Source organism: Centroberyx gerrardi, chromosome 5 (assembly GCF_048128805.1).
Source record: "Centroberyx gerrardi isolate f3 chromosome 5, fCenGer3.hap1.cur.20231027, whole genome shotgun sequence".
Lineage (NCBI taxonomy): Eukaryota > Metazoa > Chordata > Actinopteri > Beryciformes > Berycidae > Centroberyx > Centroberyx gerrardi.
In genome coordinates this window covers 10,657,519-10,681,823 of record NC_136001.1, presented here as the reverse complement: position 1 = coordinate 10,681,823, position 24,305 = coordinate 10,657,519, and the positions used below count along the sequence as shown (strand labels likewise).

At 42.1% G+C, this 24,305-nt stretch overlaps 1 protein-coding gene across 1 annotated transcript in view; it reads left to right on the top strand.

Moving 5' to 3' along the window:
• ephb2b (eph receptor B2b) overlaps window positions 1-11,059 on the top strand; it is a 123,804-nt gene extending 112,745 nt beyond the window's left edge. Inside the window, exons 11-16 of the mRNA XM_071920993.2 lie at window positions 92-339; window positions 3,886-4,101; window positions 4,689-4,838; window positions 6,192-6,385; window positions 7,302-7,457; window positions 9,163-11,059. Coding sequence (XP_071777094.1) covers window positions 92-339; window positions 3,886-4,101; window positions 4,689-4,838; window positions 6,192-6,385; window positions 7,302-7,457; window positions 9,163-9,271 — 1,073 coding nt within the window. The 3' untranslated portion in view covers window positions 9,272-11,059. The remainder of the gene's footprint in view (window positions 1-91; window positions 340-3,885; window positions 4,102-4,688; window positions 4,839-6,191; window positions 6,386-7,301; window positions 7,458-9,162) is intronic.
• Window positions 11,060-24,305: the final 13,246 nt, after the last annotated feature.

Here is a 24,305-nt window from a genome sequence, read left to right as displayed (position 1 = left end):
TTCAGAATATAGATGGATGCAGGAAAAGTGGTTACTTTTAGTTGCTTATGCTACTCAGAGTTTAATAATACTACTGCCTCTTCCGTGACAGGAGAGTTTGGGGAAGTGTGCAGCGGCAACCTGAAGCTCCCAGGTAAAAGGGAGATGTTTGTGGCCATAAAAACTCTCAAGTCTGGCTACACAGAAAAGCAAAGGCGGGACTTCCTTAGCGAGGCCAGCATCATGGGCCAGTTCGACCACCCCAACGTCATCCACCTGGAGGGCGTGGTCACTAAGAGCAGCCCTGTCATGATTATCACCGAGTTCATGGAGAACGGATCTCTGGACTCCTTCCTCAGAGTGAGTAACTGAATCTCTATTGTTTGTGTTGAGTCACTGTCTAACCTGGAGTAGTTAGTTATTAAGTCTGACTAGTTTAAACTGTGACTATTCAAACACAGGCACACAGACAGACAAACAAAAGGACTCATATCCTTGTATGTGCACACACTCACACACATATTTGCCCAATAATCTCACTGGGTTAATGCACTTATGCACCGCCATCTTTGTTCCAGTGAACATTAGTATTCAGAACATTAATCATGTGCAATTTCTGTCTCTCCTCTTTAGTTAGCATAGCGTCCATCACCAATTCCTCAGAGGTAACCTTATCTCTGTGCAATCACGCTACACTATTAACACTCACACAGAATGTCTGCCTAGCCCAATTATTGATTTATCTTCTACTTCTTCTCTTGTTATTTTTTATTTTCTCTCTTGATCTTTATGGTGGACTACTGAATAACAGGGTCCGGCTGTCTGGTTACTGAGACCGGCAGTTCTGTTGCCCTTTGATGTTTGCCATGTTTCTGATTTGCATTCACCCCACAGTAACTCTACTGCTTATTATGCAGTATATGGATGCATATAGGAACCACGCGGTTATTTTTCCAGACTCCCTGACAAAAAAAATTTGCAGTGCTCACAAGTTCATGGGATTTTGAATTTTCATAATCTAACCAGAGAAAGATATTCCACAGAACCTACTATGCTCCCCATCTTCAACCCACATAAATAATTCACATCATTTGCAAGATTTAAAATGAAATGTCAGATGTTTGAAAATTAAGTTGGCTATGAGATGAGAAGATGCTGCTGTCACACAGCACCGCACCGTCTGTCGTATGATGTCAGTGGAATAAGAACATGTTTCCGCTAATATGACAGATTTTTCGGATGCTTTCATCCACTCTAATTGGTCTATTCACATTTTTTAAATGAGCAAAAAGAGCTGCTGATTTATGGAAATTGGGAATGTATGATTTTTGCCAAAATAAAGGCCTATTTTTAGTTAAACTTCACTTCACTTCACAAGATATGATGGGAACCCTGTATTATAGATGACATAGACAGTATATGTATATGCAAGTGCTATGCTCATGCCAAGACTCACGAGTGAATGTAGATTAAAATTTCAAGTCAACATTTCTTTGAGTATATTACGTGCTATATGTGTCATGTATCAGGGATCTAAGTCAGATGTTTAGTTCTTGTGGCGAACTAAGTCAAGCCATTTCCTTTCCTAATGTAAGAATGAGGAAATGTGTTATGCACTACAGTTGCATTGCAAAGTCACTGTTTTGTGCATGCAAATAACAACGCTGATGCAGATCGTAACATTTCCAGCTTCACTTCTCGATTAATTTAACAATTTAATGGTATTAGTAAACTACTTTTACTATTATCTGCCACTATAAATGATATAATTTCCACCAGTTTGATCCCAACCCCAGTTTCCGCCAGTTTGATCCCATTCCCTTACTCAATACAAGACTTTCATAAGCTTTCAAATGTACAGTGCCTGCAATAAGGCTACAGAAAAATCTAAATGTCATGAAAACCCTTCCTCTGTGGATCACAATACAGATCAAAATCATCGTCAAGAAACAAGACATGCCAGCTCCTGTCAGTACAGTTCTGACTGCTGCTTGGGGTTCAGAAACAGGATCTTTATTTGCATTCAGCCTCCGACCTCTGAGACACAAAGCATCAGCTCTTTCTTGAATTTGATCTGGTGGTGAAGGGTGTGTGTCTGTATGTAGACGTTTGCTAAACATATTTGACAGCACATTGTATTCAAAACAACAGGGAACCTCTGTGGCACCTCACGGTGACAGCTTATGACAACAATTGCTGACAGTGTCAAAGCCTCTTGTGTCTTCTCTGAGGGAGGCAGGACTGGTGGCTGGTTATTTAAAATGGTCACTGCAGTCTGCACCTAGCTGCCTGCTGAAGGATTGTCTCTCCTGCTGCTCCTGCAGAGAAACCTGCAGGGAACAGAGGGGTTAGGATGGAGAGATCGATCACAGCCGTAGTGTTATCTGGAGGCAATGGAAGTGAATGGAAGTCTTCCTTTGATATGAAATATTACTATATAATTCATACTAGACCTTGATTCATACAGCTCTACAAATATCATATTTTTTTTCAGGAAAGATTCCTCTTTCTGCTAACCTGACCCAAAAGACTTTGGAAGAATCTTTCCAATTAAAGTATAAACAAACACAGTGCACGGATTAGGTGGCAGTGTGTATTTGTGAGAAAGGTTTCACCCTCATGAATAATGCATGCTGCTTAATTGCTGTGGTACACGAGGAGGAGCGGCTCGACGTGAGCAGAAGCCTCCGCTTGGCTAATGAGCAGCAAAGTGTTTGGAGGAGAAATAGGCTAGGGGAGCGGTCACACAGACTGTTAATATGGCTGGCTGGATATACAGCCAATATCGGGGCCCAGCTAACCCGCCCCTCCCACTCCCTGTCCAGGCCATGAGACTGAGCCGTCCCGTCTGTCCACACCCGGCCCTGCGCTCCCATGCTCCTTTCTCTGGAATCCTCTCTGTTCTCCGGGCCTCGTGGTGGGTGGTGGGGAGAGTGCAGGTGTGCACAGTTGGAGGCACAGCTGCACTGCTGCTCCAGACACTCCCCATACATGGGGTAAAGCCCTCACCAAACCATGCAGGGGAACAGCTGTAGACAGCCAGCCAGACCCAGCTTAGCCTGGCCCGGCCCTGCCAAGACCAGTTAAGCCCAACCCAAACTGCGCCGTTACAAACTATAGTCTAACTGAACAAGGGCGCCACTACTGGGGGAGGAAAGGGGGGAGAGGAAAGGGGGGAGTAGCTTGAGGGGGGGCTAAGCCTGCAGAGGCTCTTCAGACCAACAAAGTAATACTGTTCTACATTAGCCCCATCAGGGTTAGTACAGTAGAAAAAATGTGACTATGAATTCACTGAAATGAGTCAAATTTGACTGAAATTTGAATATTTATGATAAAATATACATATTATTGACACATGAAACAGGAAGCAATAAACGGACAATGCGTTTTTGAACAGATAGAGATTATATCCAGAGTTGATTCACAACATGTGATTTGGGTTGGTGTTTTGTTTTAAATTTGCAAGAGAGAAGATCAGAGTAAATCAGTGGGCGAGTCTTGGCTTTCACTGAGGGGAATCCAGTGTATCTTCCAAAATCTAGTCAGGCTGTGTTATCTGCCGTGATGCTGCTAGCAAGCATGTGTGTGCTAACAACAAACCTGCAGGCTAGTAGAAGAGAATTGCAAGAGTGGCAGAGTATGAGAATCTATGGAGCTGAGGCGTGAGTGGCATCAGTTCAATCGGCTGTATAAAAAGGAAAAAAAATGCTGTTTTTGACGCATTCAGTGGGCAGATTGGGAGTCGAATTCATTATGATTGTTTGACTTTCGACTGGAATTTGAATATTGAAATTCATTCTGACAGCTGCATTGTCCAAGGTCACACCAGAATTTCCAGCAGCATCCCACGTCTCTGAATACTCAACGCACTAAGGGATTTTAATATGTTGTTTGTTTGTTTTCCAGCAAAACGATGGGCAGTTCACTGTGATCCAGCTGGTAGGCATGTTGCGCGGTATCGCCTCAGGCATGAAATACCTCGCCGACATGAACTACGTCCACCGCGACCTGGCTGCCCGCAACATCCTGGTCAACAGCAACCTCGTGTGCAAGGTGTCGGACTTCGGGCTGTCGCGCTTCCTGGAGGACGACACGTCAGACCCCACCTATACCAGCGCCCTGGTGAGGAACATTACCACACACACACACACACACACACACGTGCACACATACCAGACCAGGGTCAAATAGTATTCACAAATAACTCTTCTTTAACATGCTTGTAGGGTATGCTGGGGTTTGGGTTACCACGTATGACGACATAAGTTCCAGAAAGTTTAATATAGTCGAATATCAGTCAGTTTAATAGACTTTCCTGTGACTGACAGTTTGTCTGACACTATCTGATCTGTCCTGATATTGAGAATCCCACTCCTCCGGTGCCGCAAGTAGGTTAAATCAAAAGCTAAGACTTGTGTGTTTTATTTGACCCAGGTCTGACACACACACCACAGCACACTCCCACACTACCCTCCCTATCAAGACACACATCGCCCCTTCACCTGTTCTTCCCCTCTTCCTCCTCCTCGCCTGTCCAGTATTTCATGTACCACACTTTACTCCCAGGGGTTTTGTTATATCCATCTCCCAGTTTGGATTACCGTCAGTATTGTTGCCATGAACGATCTCTCTCTCCGGAGCCAGGACACTGTGACGGTCAGGTTTCGGTCTCGCTTCCCTCGCTGAGGTTGTGCCCTTTGTGTTCGCAGGGAGGGAAGATCCCTATCCGATGGACTGCCCCCGAAGCTATCCAGTACAGGAAGTTCACCTCTGCCAGTGATGTGTGGAGCTACGGGATCGTCATGTGGGAAGTCATGTCCTACGGAGAAAGGCCTTACTGGGACATGACCAATCAAGATGTATGTGTTTATCTAGTCAATAGTCGTTATCATAATTGCTTTCTTTTTTGTTCTCCCGACAGTCTTTTCTCCCTTAAACACCTTGCTATTCAAACAATGACTCATATACATACAGTTTTTGCTTCCTGAATTTCATTACGGCCTCAAACTCCTTAGAGATCCATTTTGTCATTGTATCTGCTTTCCCTTAGCTAAACAGAGGCTTTCACACATGGGTTTCATGTGAAAATCCCCCACACTTACCACAGGGAGATAATCAGATCATTTGAAATGCACGGCAGTGCTCAGCGGACAATTTCTGCTCTTGACTGGAGCCTCCATTTCCTAGCTCCCTCTGGGTGGCGGCGGAGAGAGCAAATTATGGGGAGAGAGATAATGAAAATAGTTTCAAATTGAAAGTGAGAACACTAATGTGCTAAGAGGGACTGAGGACCTCAACGGTTATCTTATTAGCAGCTCCAGATAGTGTTTCTGCTCCATCGGGGTCCTCGTTTGGAGGTCTCATGAATGAGATTAATCTGGGTCTGAATGGAGCTCCTTTAATGGCCCTGATAATGAGCAGGGGATTGTGGGTCCTCGTCAGAAGTGTCCTCCGGGTTGTTCCACTCTGTTAACCGTGCACCACCTCTGTGTGCCCCTCTACCAACAACATCACTGGGCACTCACAGGCCAGAGCCAAGCATATCTTTAAGGTGTTTTTACGGAGGGAGCATTAAATACTTTGTAAAGGCCACCGATGCCAGGCAGCGATGAGGTCACTGCTGGCAGAGTGTAAGTGGAGGTGGGAAGCCATTGGAATAAGGCTTATCTCCTTAATGAGTCAGCTGGTAAGTTTAACACTGCCAGGTCCAGCTATTAAATTGTGGTTGTGATTTCCTCACATAGAGAACTAATGTGGTAAAATGTGCAAAAGTACATCTTTATGAATTCATATACGTATGTATGTATGTTTAGGCAATAACCATCTTTTTCTCTCTGGCAGTAATGCTCAGTAACGACTAAAGCAGTTGCTTCACCACATGGTGAGAGAGGGACAGATTATCTTGTTAGATATTCAACAGAAGAGAGAGCAGTTGTTAAAACAGACATTAAAAACAGACGCTAATCCGCCACCAGTGCCAATGTTTACCTCAAATCATGCCAGTCGCTCTTGTGAACATGGTTATCACCTCATTCAAAGTGGAGTGTCATTCAAGAACTCTACCATAACACATTTACTAGATATTCAGAACATCTATTCAACCAGAGGGGATGCTTTCCAATCGGATTGTACTCTCTTCTCCTTTCCATCGATCCACCTCCTCCTCGTAGAGCCTCATAGCAACCCTTAGAGATCTGTGTCTCCCCCTGCAGGTCATCAACGCCATAGAGCAGGACTACCGGCTGCCCCCGCCCATGGACTGCCCCAGCGCCCTCCACCAGCTCATGTTGGACTGCTGGCAGAAGGACCGCAACAACCGGCCCAAGTTCAGCCAGATTGTCAACAACCTCGACAAGATGATCCGCAATCCCAACACCCTAAAGGCCATGACCCCATTATCTTCAGGGTGAGTGGCAGGGAGCTGGGGGAAGATGATCTTTGTCTGATTTATGTGTGTTTGCGGTGTTTGTCTGTCAGTCTGATACTCATAAATTGAATATACTGTATAGTGCAGTGTTAAATCTTTTTTATGCCCTTCTCTCTCCCTTCCTCTGTGTGTGTATGTGCGTGTGTGTGTTGCATCACTGAGTGTGTATGTGGTTTATCTATGTATCATCTGTGTAGGCATCCCACAAGAAATGCCGTGGGTTTTAGCATGATTGCACGTCGATGTGGATAACATCTAGAACAATCTAATGCATCTGATTTTCTGTCATTGTAAAGGCTGCCTTCTTTCTAACAGGAAATTCACGATTTTGGTACAGTGCCGTCCGTGGTGCAGTTCACTTTTGCCGAACACAGTGTCTCTTGTTTCTCCTGGCGCCAAGCGGTTATTTAAATGAAAGCCATTTGGTTTGATAGATCAAATCCTTCCCATGAATGCTTTAGGCGAATCTTGAATTGAAGCAGTTGCACAATTTTCAAAACAAAACATTTTGAAGCGGTTGTGCTCTGGGTGTTAGTTTCCTTTGAGAGCCAGGGTTTAGTGATTTCCATTATCCCTGTCTGTACTTTCATTTGTGGTGGGGTGCAGAACCGAGGCCCAGATTTTCCACAGACACTGAGGGGATATATTGGCTCCCTAAAGCCTATCACTTCATTTGGAAAAGTACACTTTATGAGAAATCAGCTCGGAAAATATTGGTTCATGAATAAGGCCAGAGGGATTCTCTTTGGTGCTGTCTAGCCTTTTGAAAATGTAATGTAATAATTCATATTTGAATCATATGCAGGTGGTCTGGACTGAGTATGATGTTCGACTTGCACTAGCAGCATTCAAAATGGATCTAAGTTTTTTGTTCATGTGTCTCTGTCCCCTCCAGTGTTCATCTCCCTCTCCTGGACCGCAGCATCCCAGACTTCTCCAGCTTCAGCACTGTGGACGAGTGGCTGGATGCCATCAAGATGGGCCAGTACAAAGACAACTTCGCCAACGCTGACTTCACCACTTTTGATGTGGTGTCCCAGATGACCATGGAGTAAGTGCCGATGATTCCTGGCGTTCTGGTTCTGATAAGCATGAGGGAAAGCATGTTGATAAGAGGCAGGTTTCTAGAGGAGTCTCTTCCATACCTAAAACCTGTACCAGTGCCAGACTCCGCCCCCGGCTCATCGTAAACCTGACTCTGGCTGCACTGCTTGTAATTAGCAGATCGTAATGTTGCAGTGGCAAGGCTAAGCAGTAGGCACAATAGCTCAAAGCCATAACAGAAACCCTTTATTCTCTGCCATGTGTTTACCAGGCTTCTCTTATTCCTCAGTTAAAAGGATTGAGAGGAAAGATTGGAATATGTGGTTGGTTATGCTCGATGTTTGGGGGAGAAAAAAAAAAATCCTGACTCAGAAGATTTAATCATGTCAAGAATGCCACCTTTAAAGACACAGAGACATACTTACTGTAGACAGAAACACAGTATCTGTTTACTAAACATGAGACTATGTCACCTCCTGTCTACAGCTGACAGTATCACCAGTCAAAGATTAATCTACGGAAGTCTGCCTTTAAATTCTTTGAATAAAATAGATTGTAATGTGTAATCCAATAAGGCTTGTCACTGTTGAGACTCGAGGTTAAGAGACTGGAATTCCATTGTCTCATGCATTAGAGATTGTGTAACAAACAGCGTGTAAGCGGTCATGTCTGGAACTGAAAGGAATTTGTTGACACTACCGCTACTTTGCCTTGATATAACTTGTGCTGTTTATCTTGGCATGCTGTATATATCATTTGAGTTGTGCAATAAATACTATGCCTGTGACAGACCTGGGTCAAAGAGTAGTTGTGAATTCATAGGATTTGTTTTTACCTGCTTCAGTACCAGATGGGTGAGGTTTACCACATTAGGACAGTTCAGATAGAGTCAGGGAAGTTGTCAAGTTGACATTCAAACAGTCATGTGATTATAACAAAGAAATCAAAAGCGACTCTAGTTGAAAAGTAAAAAAAAAAAAAATCTTTATTCTTATGGCTTCTTATGGATGTATCTTGCAGAGATAAAAAAAAACGAACCAAGAACAAAACAAAAAACTGGCACCAGTGAAAAGAATATATATATACATTGCGTCTGTGATGACAATAAGCAAATATACACTAGAGCAAATTTACATGTGAGCACATATACAATGGACTAGAAGTATACTAAAGTGACATTCAAACACATTCTTGTTATTGCCTAAACTTTCTGGCATCAGAGGGACAAGCAGCTGTTTCTCAGCAAAATGACTACGTAACTTATCTATCGGCTGCCGTATGTTTTTATTGCGTTTTTTAATGGCTTTTGGTGTCCTTGTTGTTGATGGTGTTATTTGTTATGCTGTGTGCTGTCTCCAAGTCCTTGTGTGTCTGTACAGCATATGCCTGTGCTGCTTCACTGTCTTTTTTAACATTACTGTTTTATTATGTTTTCTGTTGCCTTCTGCAAACTGCAAGCCTTCTTGTCTTGTCTCCCTGTTTTTTTTTTTTCCCTAATTCCCAATTAAGAAGCCTTGTGCCTCTCACCAGGCCATAATTGTAAATACAAATTTGTTTCTTAATTGACTTGGCTAGTTAATTAAAGGTTAAATGAATAAATCCATAAATAAATAAATTAAAACCAAACTTTTAAAAGTATTTCCAAACACTATTTGACCCAGCTGGTCTGTGGTAATGCCGTCCTGACACTCTGCCTCTGTTTCTCATCACAGTGACATCCTGAGGGTGGGAGTGACGTTAGCAGGCCATCAAAAGAAGATCCTCAACAGCGTCCAGATGATGCGGGCGCAGATGAACCAGATCCAGTCAGTGGAGGTTTGACCTTCCCAAGCGGAGCAGAGGGAAACGGGCGGTTGGGATGCAGGGCTCTCGGTGCGGAGGATGGAGTGGATGTTTTTTTTTTTTTGCGTGACAGTGTATCTGGTCTTCCCACCAGACTACCGTTCATCCCCAGTTCCCCTTTCCACTCCTCTCTCCTCCTCTATCCCCTCACCCTAAGTCTCCCTTCATCCTTGGGAACAGCTGTGGAGAGTTGTGGAAAGTAGATCCATGCGATGAGGCGTCAGACGGCCCACAACCGACCCGCCTTGGAGCCAGGAGCATGGAAGGTTAGAACTGACCAGCAACACATTTTTCAATCTTCCACCAATTTTCATTTGATGTTGAACGTTTATTTTTGGTTTGTTTGTTTTCGAAAATTTTGTAAAGAATTTTTTAAAGAAAAAAATAGAAAAACTGAGAAAAGGCAAGGAGTCTATCTAAATTTATAGATGATATAAGGTTGTACACTAGATGAACTGAGTAGGAAAGCTACCCTTTAAAAGGGCAAAAAAGAAAACAAGGAAAAGTGGGGGAGACAAGACCATACTCGGCAAGGTGTGGATATCTTCTTTGTCGTTTTCATCTTCGGACATCTGGAGGAAACACGATTCTCTGCTGCCCAGTGGAAGGCAAACTGCAGAGGAGACTGACGGACCTGACTTGCACTCCCAACCATTTCCCCTGGAGGAAAAAAAAAATAAAAACCATGAAATGGACATCTTTTGGCATAGACTGCTGTCATAAACAAATTCATTCAGACTGATGATTTACAAATTCAAATCAACATACCGAAAAAAAAAAAAAACATTTTTTTTCTCATAGCAAGTAATTTTCTATATTGTGTGAAATTTTGTGATGAAGATTCCCTCTCACCATGCTTCCTTTCACTATAGACAAATGGAAAAAATTTCTGCCTTTTTTTCCTCAGTGAAATCTTCACAGCCTGCCAAATGGAACTCTTTCCCTTTGCACCCGGTCATGATCCTGTACATATCAGATGCACTTGACATGCGATGACTCGAGTTATTATAACCCTAACTGATCCGTCAGGGTTGACTACAGGGAGGATTTAAGTTGTTGTCACCATCAATTTCTTTCCTGATTTTGCGAAAGTTAGTTGTGAAGTATAAGTGTAAAAAAAAAAGCAAAAAAAAAAAAAATACAGTCAACATACTTCCTACATAGACTCATAGAAAAAGAAACCAAGGTGATTCTCCCTCTACTGTTTACATCGAATGACTCTGAGTGCACATACAGTATGTCACAGTATAGCATTTTCCCTCCTGTTTTTCATCTGCAACGTCCGTGTGTGTGTGTGTGTGTGTGTGTGTGAGTGTGTGTGTGCGTGCGTGTCTGTGTGAGCGTATGCACATGCACGCATATGTGCGCACGTTGCACAAGCGTACCACGTGTGCACAAAGCAGTTGCTCCTAAAGCATCGGGGATCGTGTTTGATAGCATGCTGAGAGAGTGATTAATTTCACAGTGCTTTGATTTGCTACAATTACTAGAACTCTGTTCGGTAAGAGCTTGGATTTGACACACTTTACAGAGTATAATGTGCTTACATTATATTTAGTGTTTTTTCTTCCAGTTTTCCTTTTGAAAAGACATTTTTATGTTGAAGTATTGAAGTTTTGATACCATACTTGGTCATTTTACACATAGTCACAAATAGACTTTTTACAATCAGGCATTTGATGAACGCTAAAATAAAAATGCAATGTGTTATATTATTGCAATTATTGATATTGTTGAAATATTATTATTATTATTACTATAATGAGGTTTTTCTGCACTGAGTCTACTGTTTGACTCCCAGAAAACTCTCTGGATCTTCCATCTTTATTTTGATTTTTTTTTTTTTTTTTTTTTTTGAAAAACGAATCATGTTTGTGCACAAAACCATGTAGATAAACAGATAAACAATGCATTTCCCTGTGACAGGTTTTTGATTTCATTTTATAGACAGTATATGCATTTTATTGTATGGTTTTCTGTGAAAAATACTGTCTGACGAATGGAGAGCTGTCAATCATTGTGTTGTCTCTGGCAACCTGGTGTAAGGTTTTTGGGGTGAGGGGGGTGGGGGGGCGACGATGGAGTTTCAGGGGGGTAAACGAGAGACAGAGTTGGTCCTCTCTCCAAGCTCCTTTAACCCCCTTTAACCTGATTCCCTGGAGACGCTGAATCAAGGAGTTTATACATACAGCCAATAAATGATATCAGCAGCGCAGAGGTCCTACTGAGCTCGGCTCTGAGACTTGACAGCCAGACACGGACGTCCAGCTGTGATCCATCGGTCAGATGTGTCCGGCCGCAGCGGGGCGCCACGCCCTGATCACAGCCGCTCTGTCCTGGCACTGATTCGCTCTCTACCCCCTTGATCACAAGCCTCTCAGCCACCTGTCTGCTGCTCCCACTGATCTCCACAGTCAGCTTTCAGCAAGTTGTTTGGTTTCCTGTCGGCAGTTTAAACGGCGCCAACAGCAGCGGGCAAACTGACACTCGTGCGTTATTACACCGAATCAATAGGGCAGTTGTGTCTGTCTTTTCCTGTTCCTTAAGACTGGACAATCTGGAATCTGTTCTGTATTCACTTGTATTGCATCCTCAGCTCTTTACCTGACATTTCCCTGGTATTTTCTCCTCTCTGTGTCATTATAAGAGAGCGTTAGTACCAGAGCCCCGGTTAAAGAAAGTGTGAAACCTCAGTTAAAGTCCCGCTGTCATCCTACCATGTCACATCCGTGGCTGTCGAGAGACTTAAACAGGGGTGTAGGGATTTATTATTCTTCCTCTTCTTCTGCTACGTAATCCTATCTTTATTTTTTTTCATCTGCAGTGCAACACGTCACAATGAATATTTCAGCGGAAGCTTTATAGCATATGAAACCGGAGGAGGGGAATCGTGAGCGGTTAGTCACAGCTGAGAAGGGAGTGAGAAGTGATGCTGTGACCCAAATGCCACCGATGCCAAACACGCAGTTTGCTTTTCAAAAGAGCTCAGACCGTCTCCCTTTTTTCCGTTTCGCATCGCTTAAATAATTAACAGCACATCAGTGTTATTTAGTAAGGCTGAGTCTGTATCTCTTCGTACGGTACAACAAATATCCCATCGTCAGGGAAAACACTCGCAGTTACTTTTGTTCGGGAAATCAAGCTAAGCTGTACACAAGGCGGATGCTTGTGCTCAAGACTGACATGCAAGTCTTCCCTCTGTCTCCATTAAAGCTCATTTAGATGCTCGTCCATGGAAGCTGCCAACACTTTGAGTTATTAATCAAGTGATTATCCTTGAACTTTGCTTCAAGGAACTGTCTGAAATGTTCATTCGCTTATAGCAAGGGAGGTGGGTGGACAGACATACTAATTGCTGGACATACAATAGTGGTGAGGTTGATTTTATGTTGCATACTGCAGATATTGTTGATATTATATTGTCTCCACTGAGAGAATACTTTAGCGTTGTTGAATCCCTTCTGAAAGAGTAGTTTGTTGCTTTCCATTTCTTCATAAGGACTCGAGTTTAAAAAAAAACAACCTTTTGACTGAATGCGGAATGTCTGACTGTAAAACTCCTCTCTGGAAAGCTGAAAGCACTCCGTAAAGTATTTATATATCTTTTGAACTTCATGGCACAAAACAACTTTGTTTATCCTTACAGTTCACCCTGAGCAGTGGGAGAAGAAGAAGAAGGTGCTGTACCTCTATCATTTGTTTCAAGGGATTTAGCGTTTCTTTAAAGAGCAGAGCAGCCACTATTTTACACACCAAAGCCTAAGCCGTGAGCCCTGGAAATTCAATGCTAAACCGTTGAATATGTATAGAAAGCAAGTAATTATTAATCTATCTGGTATGGCTCTTACGGTAGGCATATTTCTAAAATGTATTCTCACTCAATTTGAGGATTAATAGTATTTTTTCAGTATATGTATTCGGGGATTATGCCTTTTATCGCCTTTCTAAAATCTGACCGAATATTTCTTTGGAGTGAAATTAATGGCCATTACAGTATTAGAACTGTTTTCGGTTTTCACTGTGCAGATGTGGAGTCAGTGATATCTTTACATTGGATCACTGGTAAATTTGCATCCACTATAAATCGAGTTCAAAATTTGTATGCACAGAAAGTAGTTATGCCCTATTATTTCAGTTGCTTATTTACGCTGTTCTAAGCAGTTCTTTTCTGCAATTCACTTTCCAAAAAGAGTAGTGCTTCTTTAACTTTTATTTCACAACAGCCACGATCGTTAGTGTTATTGTAAGATTTCAATATAGTGGCAAAAAGATCAAAAATGTGGTATCTACACATGCAGATTTCAGTCTCCCTATAGTTGTAAGACGTCTCTCAAATAACTCCTCCCTTTGGAAATGATGTAGATGCAGTGCGGTCAAGACTACGGTTTCACACAACGTACGCCAACTCAAATTATCAGCGAAATATTCTTTCTCTTCTTACATTTGTGAAGCAAAAGCAAAACCATTCTGAGGTGTTGATTCACTGCACTTTGAGCACAGACAACCCTACCCCCTCACCGCGTGCCAATTTTTTTGAAGGACGGAGGAAGACCGTTAAGTCTCAGTGTTACAGTTACATGATAGTGTGCATAAACACAAGCTGTGCCAGGCTATACCCACTGGGCTGCGTTTGAACGCCGCCCAAGTTACGGTCAGAGCAGAGATCCGCCTTCCTTCTGTGGCAGACGGCGCGCATAGAAAATGGCTCCTGTGTAACGGCTCCGGCGTGAAGCACCAGGGCTCCCTCTGCTGCTGTGGTGGTCGGAAGTAGTTTCCCACTGCTGGATTTACATTGTTAGGCGTTGACGCGATCATCCAGAGAGACCTTCGGTGCTGGAGCAGGCGGAGGGTTCAGTGTCTCACTCCAGGACTTTCAGCAGGCTGTTGATGGACGCATGTTGGCTGTTGCCGGGATCAAACCTGTGACCTTCCCGCTGTTGGATGGTCTTTCTAACCGCTAGGCCCATGTTCCCCATGACCCAGTGTTCCCCTATGTTGCCCCCCGCCCCACCCCACCCCACCCACTCTGGCTGTTGGTAAGCGCAGGCCCGTTGCAGCCCGCGCTATCGACCAGTGCCGGTTCAGACCACTGTGACTTACGTGGGAAAATCCTGTATTTCTGTATAAATGTATATTGACTGTAACCCTGTGAATGATGTAACAATTTCATTATTTGTAATATTGTCATTGGTTTATTTTCTAAAAATGGAAAGCCCAACTTGACTCTCCTCAATAAAAAAAGAGATCTGTTATAACAAAGTGTTGAATGGTTTATTTCCTTTACTTTATTTGTTATTTGAAAAGTATAATTCAGTTTTTTTGTTCCAGTGGTGCTTTGGCCTGCAAGTTGTTTATGTTTGATTAAGTGGTAACACAAGCATGAGCAAAATGTAGCCACTGCTAATTTTTTTGCATAAAATAAATTATTATTGAAATTATTACGTTTATTTTGTAAGATTTTTTGACATGACTATTCACAGGCCTAACAGCTATGTTAATAGCATATCATTATAAAATAAATGGTTTTCATTTTGCAACAATAAATATTTTACAGTAGCATTTTCAATGAATTTATTGTCATTATTATTATTATTATTATTATTATTATTATTATTATTATTACTATTCTTATTATTATAATATACTAGTCAAGAAATTCATTGTTTATAAAATACTTAACCACAAATCTATTCAAGAGTTTTAGTTTTCAATCAATTGCTAACTGAAATATTCAAATATTTCATCAAACTTTTAGGGACCACATTTCACAGAATTTACAGTTCAATAGCTACAAAAGCATTGCATTTACTGAGAGATTATAGTAGTAGATTTGGTTGTGATGAGCAATTCTGTCTGCAATAAAAAAATTAAAAAAGGGAAAAGAGTCCTCTGAGTTACAAATGTCACAAACAGGACATTTGTTTCCAGCTCACAGACAAAATATACTTCAAGAAATTACTCAAATAAGTAATTCAAGTTCTACATTTTAGTATTTTAAGTAAATCCAAAAAATGTTTTTAAGAAATAGTAAACACTGCTGCATAGCTCAATGGATTTAGCATGGCACCAAAACAGTCAGGGTTAAGATTTTGATTCCCACGGCAGGCACCCATGCTAAAAATACACACACTCACAGTAAAGAAAAAAATCTACTACAATGACATACATAAACACTATCACAACCCACAAATATGCTGCAAACAGAATATATAACAACAGACTTACCTAAATAGTTGATCATATCTAGGCAAATCACTGCCTAGATAATTTTTGAAGTAAAAATTAACATTTTTGCTAGCGTCACTTTCCTCAGTGTATCCCCAGAGCCAGACTGCTGCACATTGTTCTGTGGTTTTATGTCAGAAGTGATTTGACCACAGCGCTGCAGTCTCTCCACAGCTCAGTTTCTTGAGTGGAGGTCAGACTCCCCTCACCTTCCTCTGAGATTTTGAAACCTCATTAGCGGCAGACGTGTGAAAGGCTGGAGACCTCAGCATGACCTGGCGGAGAATGGCGCGTGTGTTAAAAGGTTTACCCCAGGAGCGGGAGAGGGGGGTTCAGGAGTTCAGTGGGAAGACCCCGCTGGCATGCCAAACTCTCTCTACTTCTCGTCTCGACCACCCGTAAGTACCCCCCCCCCCCTTCTTACGCCGTGGTAACTGTGATGACTCTGGGCCCAGCACCACCGAACATGGGAACAGGTTGGGAGAGGCTTGTGGGATCATAACATACAACTGAGGGAGGAAAAGAGAGTGTGAGGGAGATTACAGCAGGGTGTTATGTGATTGATTACACGTCGAACAGTAGCTGTTTCTTCAGCTACTGGGTAGAGCCCAAAACCCATCATTTCCGATAATGTGTCCAATAATTGATCAGTAGATGAGTGGAGGTGAACACAGAAGTTTGCGAGAGGAAAGTGGAGGAGGGCCCAGAGTCCCCAAGGCCCATAATTCCTAGCTACGCCCCTGTGCCCGTCTCAGCCACCCCGCTTTCAAGTCTGAAGTACAACACAAATAACCAGTGGTGGAAAGAACGAAAGAAAGAATGTCCTACTCAAGTAGAAGTATTGTTACTTTGCTGATATTTTACTAGAAGCAAAGCAACTAGAAGCAAAATTACTGGTGTAAAAATCTACCTAAGTAAAAGTAAAAAGTAGCTCATTTAAAATGTACACGGAGTAAAAGTTACTGAGTTCGTTTTTAGAAAAGAGAACATTTTATCTTTTCCATGCAATTCTAAAAGAAAAGAGAGGACAGAGTTCAAACTAGATTCTTTTAATTAGAACAATTTTAGATTGCAAATTAAAGTGCATAAACAAAGTAAAGCCAGATGTGTCTTTTTGCCGACTAACCGTTCACTGTGAATGGCTCCACAATTGGCCAATTTATGATTTATTTATTATTTATGCTTATGGAGAGCTACAAAATTCAAACTCTGTAATGACTGTGATTTAAAATGTAGTGAAATACAATAATTCAGTAAAAACATACTTAAATAAAAGTAAAATTACTGATTTAAAAAAAGTACACAAAAAAGCTACTCCATTACAGTAATGTGAGTAAATGTAATTAGTCACTTGTCACTAGTCACATTTATGTGTATGCTATGAGGAAATGAACAAGGGTACTCGTGCTACAGCTGAACCCCGGTGTCTAGAGTGTGCCACCAACAATGCCAGGGTGAAGGGTTTGACACGCACTGGGGGCCACCCATGCTAAAAATGTATGCGCTCATGGCACCGCTAAATGGCACATGCTCTGTTATTTTATGTTATTACAGTATGAGGACTAATGCTAATTCATCAGGTTGGTTGGTGCTGTTCTGCCTGTGTCTCTGTCTGTGTTGCAGCAAACGTCCCCCGATCACCAGGCAGTCTGGGAGGCAGGACGCCGGCTGCAGGCTTGAGAGATTAAAAAAAAACTAAAAAAAACTGGATGTGGCCACAGAGTTTTTCGCGGGGCAATAGGGCGAATGTGAGTAAGGAAGAGTTCACCGGTGCATGTTGTGTAGAAAAGACCTACAAATGGGTCAGAACTGTCACAAGCCATTCCCATCATGTCCAGCTGAGAACATGATGGAAAGTGGAATTGGAATGAAATAAGACATAGTGATTCCTCTGGGCACAGGGGGAATGGATCTGCTTACCATACAACTGCCCTTAATTGGCAAGGAGCTCAGAACTTCGACCCCAGGAGCCAGATTTTAAGAGAGTTATGAGACAGTGGCTAATGCAGCACAGACTGCTAAAAAGCCCTTTGCTCGGATTGATGAATTAATGCGTCCAAGAAATCTGGACATCTGGGCTTGCGGTTTGGAGAATTACATCCAACCTTAACTGGACTCAGCCTCTGCTTAATGCGCACCAGCAGGTAAATAAGAGGTTAATGTGGGCCTTGGTTGTAAAAAGAAAGAGGTACAGTTCTAGCTTGCCAGTCAGAGCGAAATCAAAGAAAGTCAAAAATGATGTTGTAATTGTTATTAATGATAAGCAAATGCCAAGCTCCATACTCAAAAACTGCCAGGAAAGAGTGTCCTCTTGTTCCTTAACGTGACATTACAGGTGTGGAATGTTTAGCAAATTGCAAATGAAAATCATTTTAATGACTGATTGATATGAATATTCATGCATAAGATGATCACTCCCTATCAAACTACGGTGTGCAAACTAACTAAAGTAAAAAGTGTCTATAAAACAGAAGAATGTGTGTGAGAATGACATTTGTGCAGCACATGTCCATGTTCTAGACAAGAATTATGGTAATCAAAATCGAATTTGAGTCTGGCTTTAGAGTGCAAACATCAAAGTACAGATCCAGCGTTTTCATTGGGATAGAAAGAGACATGTGAACTCTTAGTGACTGCTTTTAGAGTCCCTGAACCTCTTTTCTTCTTAATTCCCTTCCCATTGAGTTACACAACCCGCAGATGCCACATCGTGTCAGGGGCGGAACCAGAGGAAATATCGTTCCCCTTTACACTGAAATGCTTACTGTGTTTTAGGTCTGAGCTACATCTCCGTCTCCAGCAGGAGGAGGGTGGCACGGAGGGCAGAGGGGTGGGGACGCATGAGAGCGCATGGCACATAATGGGAAGTGAGGTGCTGTGGAGGCGACAGGCCTGTATCTGACCTGGTCCGTCTGACCTATATAGCACTGTGAACTCTAGGACCTCAGAAACCTCCTGCCTGCCGCACACTGACGGCACAGACTGCCCATGCTCAGTCAAGCGCACCCGCAGGCGCCATTTTGCCCTGCTCTTTCCCAGATTATGAGGGGAAAAAAAAAAGCGCATTAGAAAACTGTATTGTGCTGAAAATCCATGGTCAGTACATGTTTTGTTAACCCAGTTTGAGCTGACGTGGTTAAATAATGTGCATCTGGGCAAGTCGTGGAAGCTGCTGAAAGAATAGACCTTGCCCGCCATCTAGTGACAGAGGTTCAGCATTACATTGTGTTTCTTGCCTATAGGTATTAATTCATTCACTTCATTGTGTTCGCAGTGTTGTTTTCAGTGTCTGTGTTAGATTTGCAGGCATGCGACCGAGGATCAAAGGAGATCATTTCTGATTCCATTAAACAAAATAAGATCTCAATCTCATTCATAGTCTTACAGAGCAGCATATTCAAATAATATATAGAGCATGTTGTATGTTTGAAGGATAAAGAGAGATTTTTTTTTATCTCTCCTCTGTATTTGAGGGCAGTGCAGTCGTTCTCAGCCATGTGCCATCAAGACCTGAGAGTCAAGCCAATCACTACAGCAGCTGATTTCACTGATTAGGCCCTCCTCTCTGGTTGAAGGTGTGTAAATGTAGAATGAAATCAGCTGCTGTAGGGTTTGGTTGGCGTGAAAACCTGCAGACTCTTAGGCCTCAATGGCACATGGTTGAGAACCACTGGGGCAGTGGTTTGGGTTCATATTGGTTTGTCAAAACATCAGGCTGATATTGCTCTTGCAATACTTGTTCTGGCACTCGATGATTCTGCTCAACAGCTTCTGGGGTGGCAGTCTGTAAAACCTGAGAAAACAGAAGAAAAAGTGTTGCACACTCCAGCTCCATAGAAAATGCTCTTTAATTACCTCCGCCAAGGAGGTTATGTATTCGGTGCCGTTTGTTTGTCTTTTTCTTTGTTTGTTTGTCTGTTTGTCAGCAGGATTACGGAAAAACTACTGGCCCGATTTTCGTGAAACTTCGTGGAAGGGTGTAGCATGGGTCAAGGAAGAACCCATTACATTTTGGAGCGGATCCATATATTGGTTGCGCTTGCACATTTGCATATCATAGAAGACTGGACTATTGGCCTTGGCGGAGGTCTGCGCTCTCCGAGTGCCCTTCTAGTGTTTTCGGTGCCGTTTGTTTGTTTGTCTGTTTGTCAGCAGGATTACGGAAAAACTACTGGCCCGATTTTCGTGAAACTTCGTAGAAGGGTGTAGCATGGGCCAGGGAAGAACCCATTAAATTTTGGAGCGTATCCGGATCCGACTCACGAACAAGCAATTCGTAGAAGACTGGACTATTGGCCTTGGCAGAGGTCTGCGCTCTCCGAGTGCCCTTCTAGTTGATAATGTTTCGGCCTTGCGGCCTTCTTCTAGATCAAAGGTAAACTATATAGACCAGCAACACCTTAAATAAACAAATGATAAATTACATATAGATATGTAATTTATCAATTTGTTTATTCTATAATGTTACTGACCTATGTATTTTTGATGTGTGTATATATCTGTTTATTATTACATCTGTCATTGTTTTTATAAGTAAGTAATTTGATTGGCCTGGGGCCTCCTACTTCACCCTGACTGGTTTAGCCTGATTGCATGATTACCATCAGGTGTTGCTGGTCTATATATTGTACCAGGGCTTGGTTGCTTTTACTTGATGTAGAAGAAGGCTGCAAGGTTATCAACTAAAGAGTATTTTCTATGGAGCTGGAGTGTGCAACACTTTTTCTTCTGTTTACCGCCAGTGATCAGCACCTCTCTACAAAAATATTTTTTGGTGTGCATTACCTCTCTACAGTAGTCTGTAAAATCTGCATCATCCTGCCTTAATGAGCAGCTAACCCTAAAATAATTTCATTAATTTGGGTTTCATTGGAGAATTGCAGTGTCCTATGATTGTAAATGTTGTTTACAGAGGCTTTTCCAATCTGACAAGATTAAAATCCTGGGGGAAACACTGGCATTTGATTTTTCTTGTATTTAGAATTCTCTTCCTTAAATAACACAATACAAGCTAACTGTGTTTAACTTGATCAAACATACAGAAAACAGTACAGTACTAAAATCTGTTTTTGCTTGCACTCCCTCTACTCAGAGGTCAGCTACAGAACCCTGTTACAACAGCTGCAGAACAGCAGCCCTGGAGCTGGTAGGGTGGTTAGGGTTACCCTAACCCTAACAGGGGCTTGAACCTGGATCCTCTCCATACCTTCCTTTACCAAGTTAGTATCCAAGCGTCATCAGTAGTTGTGTTACTATTCTTTTATTCCAAACTCACAATAAGTAGCACACCAACATATCTTTTTAATATCTATCTATTTTATATATTGTTTTCCTCTTGTCTATATGTGTATGAATGACTGTATATTGTGGTCTCTTGTTTATGAACTAAAGAAAAAGTATTTTGATTGACCAAAAAGGCATTTATGATCCAAGCAAAAGGAAAATAGTTTGTGGAAATAAAACCAGTGTGATTTATGGTGGGAAATATGCTATGCCACCAAATACTATGAATAAAAATAATAATGTGATTGATTGATTAATCCCCATAGGGAAATTCTGTTTTTGCATGCCTCCTCAACAGGGCGGTCAGAGGTCAGAACAGACCAGTGACCACAGAGCTAGTTCGGATTCAGTGTCTTGCTCAAGGAAACTCCAGCAGAGAGGATGACTGACACGAGGGCTTGAAGGCTTGGCTCTTTACTCTTTCAATGCTGCTTTGCTGGCCAAGGGAGGGACATTTTGAGACTTTCAAATGGAGTTGTTTTTCTTCACTGGACACTCGCCAGATTAGGGGAAAAAGATTCTACATCTGCCCTTCAGTCTCCCTTGAACGGCCTGTTAGCATTGTTCACATTCCTCATTGAAACCGTAGGGAACAGCGAGCCGATTCCTGCGGCTGGCTTTGCCCCTTGATTTCAGCAAGGAACTAGCAGGAGAGCGCAAACCTCTGGATTGCTGAACAATTCTCTAACTTGCTGTAACACCCACAGATATCATCCGTATCATTTAAATTTTGCGTTAAATTGATTTCTTGATCCTGCAAACATGTCCTTAGGATTTGGAATCAAGTCTCTATCTCATTAGTTTCATGGTTATGGCTAAAAAATGATAATTGTGTAATGGCAGAAATCCCATATCGAGATCACCACCAAAATCTAATCAATTGTTCTTGGCTCAAGGCCTATCTGTCCACACAATTTCATGGAAATCAGCCCATAAATTCTTGAGACTTGAGATATCTTCCTGATAGACAGACACACTAACAAGGGTGAAAACATAACCTCCTCTGGAAAGGTAATTATGACTACATTATATAAATTGTCTTGATGAATATATTGTATTTATAGGGCATCCTCGCTAGACTGGCATTGACAAAGACGGGCTGAGCAACACATTTGAACACAGGGGGGCAGTGTATGATAACTGGTCATTCTCCCTTTAGGGCACGTTCCCCTCCAAGGTCCTTTCCTCGTCTAGACGGCTTGCAATTTTCCTCTATTTTGTGAGAGCGGGCAGAGAGAGTGTGAACATTTCTACTTGAATAGCCTAACCTGAAAATTTCACAGTTTATCCACTATTGTCTAGTCTGAGCTGATGAAATTTGTCAACAAACAAAATGAAACTGAAATTGGGCTTCAAGGAGAAACAAGAGGCATCGGGACATCAATCAAACCAGGCAGATAAATGTCAGCAGCACCGAGGTAATATCTCCCCTGCTCTCCCCTGGTCAAGCAGAGACACTGAAGGAATCTTTTAAGAGGCAGCGAGGTGCGTCCTGAAGTCCCAGTAGATTATGGGGTCGGACCATAATCCAGCAAAGGTCACAGTTCACCTTTAATCTCCTCCCGTGTGACATTACATGAGCGGTTATCACTACATTCTCTCAAATGACTGATTGGAAGACAGTATAAATATGACACTCACACCGTTCCATCTGCGACTACAGGTGAGTGACATCAGGATCACATGTGATGATGTGCAGTGTAGGAGTCACTGACTACTTGGCAGACTTTGGATCTTTCTCTTTAATAAAGGTTTACCAGAGACTATTAACCATTTAGTCTAGTATGGATAAATGATATCCAACCACTGAGCTGAGTAAACAAGAAGTTGGATTGTTTTTTTCCATTGTCTCTATTACAGTGGTGCATGTGCATTCACAATGTCTACAAGATACATGACAGGAGTGCAAAACTACATATGTGTGAAAAATTGTGTGTGAACATGGAGATGAGGCGTGACTCTAAAAATAGCATAGCTTTATTAAAGTTCCATTAAAAGCACAACATTTCTGCCGTCAAAGGCCTTCATCCGAATCATCTTGTGTCATTTTTGTGATTGCACCTTGACTCAAGCTGGTGGATGCACCACATAAAACAAAAATGAAAAATGGTGTGTGAAATATGTTGCCAGAGATGTGCATATAATTTTTGGGAAATAGTATAAAAGTTGTGGATCAGCCTCTGTGGGTAGACATTTTGATGAGGACAATGTGATATTTTGCTCTTATCTGACATATTTTTTTAATCTGAATTTAAGGCTTTTTTGCTCTCTAAAGCACTGTCAATCTGTTTTGTTAAATGCACTTAAATTGGCTTGTCTTGAGCAGACAGGCTTATTTGCAAACAATTCTGCATTTGTTTTAACCTAATGGACCTATGGAAAGATAAGACAGCACTTTATTGATCCCCTTGGGGAAATTCAGGAAACACAAATATTTGAAGCAGGGATGGGGTTCAAATAGTCCAGTATTTCTGGCTCTCATTGCATACAATGAGAGCCAGAAATACTGGACTATTTGAATTTAGTTTACTTTTAGTTTACTTGTCTTTCTTTGACAGCTTGACTGACAGTATCTGAATTGTCCTGGTGCGGTAAACCCCACCCATCTGGTACCACAAGTAGGATAAAACAAACAGGATTATAATATTTGTGCATTTTGTTTTTACCCTGCTTTGCTTCTTTCATGGAGTTGGAATAAACAGCAAGTCGACTCCATCCATCACGCCCTTAAGGACAGAGTGACAACTGAGGTGTGGAGGCGAGGAGGGGAGAGGAGAATGATAGATTGAATTGCTTTGACTAATATGGGCAGAGGGAGACGTTTCACGGTAGCTGTCCGCTCTACCCTCGCTATCCTGCTGCCTCCACATCATAGCTTCAATCCATCTCACACTCAGATGTCTCAACGCCCCCTACTCACACACACACACACACAGTGCACACACACACACACACACTAAAGAATCTGGTCAGGCTATGACTCGCTGACATTTGCCAGGCAGGAAGGTGTTGTGAATGATAAGGGAGGGATGCATGAGTGATTGCAGAACTTCTCGCTGTGGCTCCTTGGGAGACATCCATTAGATTGGAGCAGAATTGATGGGGACATTCGTCTCTCTCCACTGAATTTTTTCTTCATTGGAGTTCAAATCATGGGGACTTTTTAGAGGGGGTTTGCAGTAGGGGTTTGACCATTTTGTGTCCTGTCTGGTGCAGTGTCTTAGCCCGTGTAATTTAGTGTCTTATCCTGTGCAATGAGGATCGTGTACCATTAGGTGGCTGCTGTGTCCCTTCCTGTCCCGTGTCCTTTGTGTCCTGTCACGTCCCTGAAATGTCCCAGTACAATTACGTGGCTATTTCCTTGTCATGCCACATTTTTTTTTGCTTTTAGCACAAGCAAACGTTTATTGGATTGACACCCTTATTTACACGTTTGGGGGTAAAAAAAAAAAAAAAAAAATGCAGTTTTGCAAAATTTTTTCAAGGTTACAAATGCCCAGTCTGC